General features: G+C 39.6%; 1 protein-coding gene and 1 pseudogene across 1 annotated transcript in view; both read right to left on the reverse strand.

The window, feature by feature from the left end:
- Positions 1-7,052, reverse strand: part of RHOJ (ras homolog family member J) — a 182,464-nt gene that overhangs the window by 13,754 nt on the left and 161,658 nt on the right. Inside the window, exon 3 of the mRNA XM_006864572.1 lies at positions 269-433. Within this exon, the coding sequence (XP_006864634.1) occupies positions 269-433 (165 nt within the window). The remainder of the gene's footprint in view (positions 1-268; positions 434-7,052) is intronic.
- The window catches only part of LOC102839466, a 14,979-nt pseudogene continuing 9,464 nt past the window's right edge, over positions 1,538-7,052 (reverse strand).

The following is a 7,052-nucleotide window of genomic DNA, read 5'->3' on the forward strand; positions in this document are numbered from 1 at the left end:
TTTTTTTTTTTTTTTAAAGCTGAACATTTGATTGTTAAAGGCCACATGAAAACTCCCTGCTTTATATTAAATAGCTCTTTTGTATTTTCAAGTACGGGCTGAGAATGCTTCTGGCATGGCATCTTGGGGATATTCTTTTATAGTATTTGATAAGACTATGAAGTTTTGAAGGTCATGAGGTATCTATAGGGTCTTTTGTTTTGTTTTTGTAACACTCCCCTTTCCATCCCTTTCCTGCCCCCTACCCCCACCATCCCCGAGTTTTAACCTGGGTCCCTATGAGGACATAAGGCACATGAGGCATGCAGTCTTTCAGCTCCGGGACCCATTCCTCCTGGACATTGTGGTAAGAGGCAGGATTTACAACAGAGAAACAAATCAAAAACACGTCCGTGTTGGGATAGGAGAGCGGCCGCAGCTGGTTATAGTCCTCCTGTGGGAAGAGCAGACATGAGTTTGTAAAGCCCTGGGTAGGGTGGGTCCTATGTGGTTCTAGGGAGTGATATTGGCAAGATTCCGCTACCACACACTGTAACTGAAATCCTCCTAACCCACTGGATGTTTTATTACTAGAAATAGAGGCGTCATTGACCAGGAAATTATCTTTATAATGTGTATGAAGATTGTTATGTTATTGTTCCTTTTTAAAGATACACTTCTAATTTTCAAACATTTCTCCCCACAGGTTCAGTGGGTTTAATAAATTCACCCCTTGAGTTCCTATTTTCAGTACCCAATAGTCCTTTGAAACACAAGAGAGACTCAACCATGGCCAATGAACAGTGCATTTCAGGTCTCCAGAGTTTAAAAGGTTAGGTTCTTTGAGCGTTCTGTGTTGTAATTTCATTGGTCCAGAACTGGTTCCTCCCCCCCCCCACCCCCCCCGCCCCCGTAGTTAGTGTACTTCATGCATCAGTGAAGAATGCCATCACTCCCTGGCCCTACCAAGAAGAAAATCATTCCTTAAAACCCAACCAATCTAGCTGTGAGGTCTTTCCTCCTGTTGCAAATCTTCAGACCAATTATTATTATTTTTTTTTTTGCAGTCGAACAAGAAAAACACAAACATAACTTATGTAACAAAAACCAAGACAGTGTTAATTATAAAGGGAGTGACTATGAATAATTGAAATACTCCTTCACTTGCCACATCCAATGGACTCAAATGTACTTCACAGAAAAACAAAAAAGTCCACAAATTGCAGCAGTTACAAATGGATTTAAAAAACCCATTCGTCCAAGGATAGAAGGCAGAAGAGGAGGCAGGAGGGTAACTGGTACAGGGAAACAAAGCATTCAAGTCAGCCCAGGCACAAGGTCTGGCAAATGCTATAGACAATATCTATAGAAAAACCTGTGGTCCTTTCAGACTCATTGTGTTAAAAATCCATATGATATTGGTGTCAGGAAGATTCTGTCCAAGTGTGCCAGAGACAAAATTCCAGTTCCTCAGAGAGAAGGGTATCTTGGCAGAGTGTGCCCTGCCTTCCCTGGGTAGCAGGAAGTGAATAGGGAAAAGAGATGCCACATCCTTTCCTCAATTTCTTGTGGAAGTGCTGAAGTCAATGACTACATAAGTTGGGGAACTTCTCTTGTGGAAGAATCTGTTGCTTAACAGGGCCAAAAAGGCCAAGAGGTGCAACTGAAAAAGGTATGTCTTGCTTGGTATCCTTGCTTCTTTGATGCTAAAAATGAGCAAAGGAAAGAGGATGGAGAAGAGGCAGCCACTGATAATGTGGGAGGACAGCATCGCTGTAAGGAAAGTCAAGGGCAAACTAAACCCAAAGCAGTCTGACAATTCCTTTCTATGTTCAATCATTACTGTTACACTTCAATTCTCTTATTGGACCAGCGATATTCAAAGCAGTCTAGTGGATAAAGGAGGGACATAAACTAACAACCCGATCACAGATAGATGGGGAAGACACACAACAAACATCCTGTGAAGAAGGAAATGTGCCCGCAGCAAAAGGTTGAAGAATATATTAGCAATTATTTTCCGATACCAGGGGAATGGGTGAGGCATCCCCCCTACTTCCTCAAATGCCAGATCAACTATATCTTGGAACCAAATGGCATTGACACAAACAGGATTAGAGGTGGGGAGTGGCCTAAGAACCCTGAAAATTGATGTGAGGAAAATTCCAGCCAGAGCTAAACATCCCCAGGTAGTGATGGATCACCAATAATTTATGCTGTTGCTGGCTGAAACACAGGAGTAAACACTTGGTAAAACTAAAGTCCTGGTATGGCATTATAGGTTTTGAACTGGAAGGTGGCAGTTTAGACTCACCAGTTGCTCCTTGGAAACCCTATACAGGCTCACTATGAGTCAGAAAGGATTTGATGGCACTTAACAACAAAACCAGAGGAGAATCAACCAGCATACTCCTCCATTCCAAGCCAACAAGGGGCTCTCCTCTGCGCCAGGACACTACTTGCTCTTCTTGGATGCTGTTCCTCCTTCTATTTTGCTGTATTTGAGCAGACCACTCTGAGATGGTACAAATACCCCTGATGGAGTCCTTGATTCCCCTGGCAAAGTCCTGGAGAAATGTTTTCAGACTGTCAGTCATCTCTCCACCACCCAAACTATCAAGTACACATAAGAGAGAGAGAAGCACCTCAAAATCCCTCAACTACACATGGGAGAGAAAGGCACCTCAAAATCCTTCAACTACACATGGGTGAGAGAAGCACCTCAAAATCCCTCAACTACACATAGAGAGAAGCACCTCAAAATCCCTCGTCAAGAAGGTCCAGGCAGCTCCTCCATACCGGCTGCCACTCCCACCAGGACTTGCCCCACACAATTTTTTTTCTCAGAAAAATGATGGCTTAAAACTTCTTTGTTTATAGTATTTGAGCTTGTGCCAGTGAGCAGCTATTGATTTTACCAAAACCGAACGTTATTAATTTCCAATTAGGCCAACAATTTTACATTTATTGATTCATAAACACCCCCCCCCCACACCACATAGTATCCCCAAGATTTCTCTTAAAACTAAAATGGTCACTTATTTTTCCCAATCAATAGAATAATTCTAGTTGGGGATTGGGTGAATTACTCCCTGATTTTGGTTTTGAAGTAATGATTTAAAATTTTTCATATAATTAAAAATATTTATTGATAAGTAGTTTATATACAATAAAATTTCACCAATCATAATTTTTTTTTACTGAAGTTCATTTCATCTTTTTGTTTTCAGAACTTATCTCTTCTACACTGTGTAGAAACCAACTGTTTCTTGCTAGGAGGGCTATAATTTATTCTGAATGAACATCTTTCCTACTCTTTACCTGTTAGATAGCAATGACAGTGGACAAAATGGTGTCGGTTTTTTTTCTTGTGCCATTAATAAGCAATATATATATATATATTGGCAGATTTATTGAGAGATAATTTACATACATGCTGTTTTCCCATTAGAAGTGCATAATTGAATAGAGTTATTGGATTCCTTCTGTCATACTAGGATTGTGTTTTGTTATGAATCTGAGTAACTGGATCCTTGGTAGAGGCATAGAAATCCTTTCTGCATAATTAAAAAAATTGTGTTCTGACTTTATTCTGAATAAGTTGACTAGAATTCAAAACAAAGAGTTGTCAAAGTAGGCACCACAATATTTGAAGATACATGTTGGGTAAAGGTTTAGAGCACCAAGATTCGAGGGATTTACCTAAGGCCATAATTGGCCAAACAAGTATAGTGGCATTAATCATTTTTCTCTCAAAGACTTTTTAGATCAGATTGTGCTCTGGTTGAAGAGTCTTGGTTATGTAAGATGTTTATGTGAGGTTAAGTAAAATAATACTGCTACTAGAATCCCTGTTCATACAGGTACACGTTTCTTACAAACAAAACTTGTTTCAGCATGTCTCTGCAATTAGTGGATGGCTGCAGATAATTCTTTCTGTAATACACCTGTCTTAAAGTACCCTCAAAAGAAAGGCGACTGTGATAGTTAGGATTCAGTGTCAACTTGACTAGACCAGGATTCCCATGGTTTAGCAGTTAAGGTGTGCTTATTCCCATGGTGATAAAACCTAACACAGGAATAGTTAACTTTATGTTGAGTGGCTATGAGCAGCCAATCAATTTGAAGGGATGCTTCCTTAAGGTGTGGCCTGTTCCAAATATAATGGACACATAGGAAAGGCTCTTTCTCTCTTGTCTGCTGAGGACTCTGCAATTATAAGCCATTTGCTTGATAATAAACTTCTTTCTGTACATACATATATATGCTTCACTGGTTTTGCTTCTCTAGAAAACCCAGCCTAAGACAGATACTTGTGCTATGGGCAAAAAAGACTTTGAGATCATGCCTAAGATCAAATTTTCAACAAAACTAGATATCTTTTCAAATCATTGACACTTTGCAACAAGTTTACATGAATGTTACCACATAAAACAACAGCTTTTAGTTTTTATTTTATTTCTAAATCCACTGCCATCGAGTTGATGCTAACTCATATCAACCCTGTAAAGTTGAAGACAGACTAGGATGGAGTAGAATAGCTTTGTGGGGTTTTTGTGGCTGTAATCGTATTTTAAAACCTGTCTTTATTTTTACTTTATTGAGTGAAGATTTACTGAGCAGGTCAGTGTTTCATTCATCAATTCATCCAAATTGTGTTTTAGCTTATTGAGTGCAATCCCCAATATCACAGCATTTATCCCACTTGCCCCCTGCGTTTCCTCTTTCCATTCCTACTCCTTTCTTAACCCTTCTGAACTTTGTCCTAGGGTAAATGCTGTGCTTTTAATTTCAAATGGTTGATTATTCTAAGATGTATATACTTCCTTAGTGGTGGTGTTCTCCAAATAGACTTGCCTGCTGTTTGACTGAAAATTGAGCCCTGGTTCATTTCCAGACCTGAAGAATGACTAAGGGTCATAGTCTTGGGCGTAGGGGTGATCCACTAGTCTCTAGCTGATCAATAGCCCTGGTTTATACTTTTTATGATTTTGAGTTTTGTTTCACATTGTTTTCCAACTTTATCCAAGACCTTTCAGACCAGTTAGTCATGGTAGCTGGGCACCATCTAGTTTTTCTGGTTTCAGGGTTGTGAACACTGATATTCATAATGGTCCGTTAGTCCACTGGACTAATTGTTTCCATGAGTCTTTCATTTTCTTCTCTCTATAAGGAGCTCTGGTAGCATAGTGGTTACGAATCGGGCTGTGAACCGCAAGGTCAGCAGTTCGAAACTACCAGCTGTTTCGTGGGGGAAAGATGAAGCTTTCTGCTCCCATAAAGATTTATAGCCTTGGAAACCCTGTACAGGGTCACTATGAGTTGGAAAGGACTCCATGGCCCATAGCCACCATGTAAAGACAACAGTTCTTAGATGGATCGAGTATTTTAAGGAAGATTGGGAATCTTAAAGATGAAAAAGAGAGGACTATCACTCAACTTCAACAAATGAAGAAACTAGCTGAAGTTCAGAAACTGGTGGAAAAAGACCACAGAATTACCACTGGAATGATAGCACAGAAGTTGGGATCTGGTTCAGCACTTTCCATGTTAGGCAAATAGCTTAGCCTCAGGAAGTTTGGACTTACTGAGTGTCGTGAGCATTGCGTGATGATCAGTGAGCTCAAAGACAGAATCTTAAGCAAGATCAAAGATAATAAAGATGATTTTATGGAATGAATTGTAATTGGGGTCAAGTCTTGGATTTACCAATGTAATCCAGAGAGGAAGATTCAATCAAAACAGTGGCTTCCAAGGGAATCTGCTATGCCAGTTAAATTCAAGGCAGACAGATTATGGGGACTTTTGCAGGGTGTATTACGAAGAAGAAACCTTTTTTTTTTTTTTCTTTTCAAAGGGGTAGTCTTGATACATGGGGGTTTATTAAGAAGCTTTAAGAAAATTGAAAACTGTGCAGGTGAGAAAAAGCCAGGACAGTAGTCTCGAGGAATATTTTCCATCCACAATGCATCTGCTTGCTCATTCTTGGAGGGTAGCAAGGCTGTCCTTTAAAATTTTCTTTGGGAAGCCTTATTCTATATAGCCTACAGCCCTAATCTTGCCCCTTTAGATGTTTTTTTGTTCCCCAAACTCAACATTTCAAAGAAACAAGATTTGAACCCCTAAAACTGATGGTTTGATGTGTAGTCACTTCAGGAACACAGAATTCTTCAGAGAAGAGATAGAGAGGTGAGAAAACTGCCTTCAGACATATGTAGACCTAGATGGAGGCTATGTGGAGAAACAACAACTTCACATTTTGATGGTTTTACTTAAAGTTTCTATGATTTTGTAGCAATACATTTTGACTTACCCTCGTATATCTGCTATTTTAGTGAGAGATAGGAAAGACAAAGTAAAACATGGGTCATCTCAACTTTTGGGAAATGTCAGCAGTACTACCTTCTGTTGTATGTAAGAAGTCCCAAGGTAAAATCTATTTCAATAGAAAGTGGTATGTATTTTCACAAAACTTCATGTATGCCAAAGTTATGTGTATTCATATATGGCATTTTGACACATACATGTTCAAACATACTACATGTAATTCAAATATGTAGACACATTACCTACAAGCATCTATGCTAAATGAGTATGTACAACCAAACCTCTACGTTCATATTTGCTACATACATCTATACATAGACAATGTCTCAGTAATAAATCAACTCATTTATTAGGGTCTTGATTGTTGGGAGGTGCCGTGGAACTCATTCGGTCTCATAGCAGTCCTACACACAACAGACTGAAACACTGCCCAGTCCTGCACTATCCTCACAATTGTTGCTATACTTCAGCCCACTGCAGCTGCCTCTGCCTCTGTGTCAATCCATCTCCTTAGGTGTCTTCCTCTTTTTCAATGACCCTCTACTTTACCAAGCTTGATATCCTTCTTCAGGGACTGGTCCTGCCGGATAATATGTCCCGAGTATGAAAGTCAACGTCTGGCCATCCTGGTTTCTAAGGAGCAATCTGGCTTTACGTCTTCCAAAACAGATTTGTTTGTTGTTCTGGCAGTTCATGATGCTTTTAATACTCTTTTCCAACATCACAATTCAAATACACTGATTCTT

Source organism: Chrysochloris asiatica, unplaced genomic scaffold, assembly GCF_000296735.1.
Source record: "Chrysochloris asiatica unplaced genomic scaffold, ChrAsi1.0 scaffold00067, whole genome shotgun sequence".
NCBI lineage: Eukaryota > Metazoa > Chordata > Mammalia > Afrosoricida > Chrysochloridae > Chrysochloris > Chrysochloris asiatica.